This window comes from Plasmopara halstedii (genome assembly GCF_900000015.1).
Source record: "Plasmopara halstedii genome assembly, contig: Scaffold_555, whole genome shotgun sequence".
In the NCBI taxonomy this organism is placed as follows: Eukaryota; Oomycota; class Peronosporomycetes; order Peronosporales; family Peronosporaceae; genus Plasmopara; species Plasmopara halstedii.
The window spans coordinates 1709526-1710050 of record NW_020187475.1 but is presented as its reverse complement, the minus strand read 5'-3'; the positions used below and the strand labels follow the sequence as shown (position 1 = coordinate 1710050).

General features: G+C 40.4%; 1 protein-coding gene across 1 annotated transcript in view; it reads left to right on the top strand.

The window, feature by feature from the left end:
• Positions 1-503, top strand: part of PHALS_11867 (uncharacterized protein) — a gene marked incomplete at both ends in the record, with an annotated part of 1139 nt that extends 636 nt beyond the window's left edge. The window contains 2 exons of the mRNA XM_024727305.1: positions 318-379; positions 449-503. Coding sequence (XP_024577895.1) covers positions 318-379; positions 449-503 — 117 coding nt within the window. The remainder of the gene's footprint in view (positions 1-317; positions 380-448) is intronic.
• Between the last annotated feature and the right edge of the window lie 22 nt (positions 504-525).

Below are 525 nucleotides of genomic sequence, written 5' to 3'. Positions count from 1 at the left end.
CAAATCGTTGGGAGTTTCATAACTCCTCCTGGTTTACTTAGGTACGACTTAACTTGTTCCAACAGAGTTTGCGTTGACTGGCGCAATATGTGTCTCCACATACTCAATACTTACATGGTTTAGTAAACCCTTGGGTGGCTTGGACACTGCCACGAATGGTTTCAGTCTTTGGGGAAGAAGCTGTCGATCAAAGTTGATTAATGATTTTACCGCAATGAAATCATTGGATATTTAAAAGACGCGTCCAGCAATACCAGCACTGTGATCTTTGTGGATCGTCCAAACAAGCAGCAGCATCGTTTCTACTGAAAATATAGAGCGAAACTACTCCACGACAAAGCCATTTGCCAACTTGGCTTGACTGTGACAATTGTTCAAGGTATTTGACACCAAAATGGACATGTTCAGAAATTTTCTAACATTTGATAACTTATTATTTACATTTTAGCTTTCATAGGCTCAAGACGATTCTTGTATTGTTGCTTCCAAGATCAACTCCATGAGGTCTACGTATTTGGACAGCCC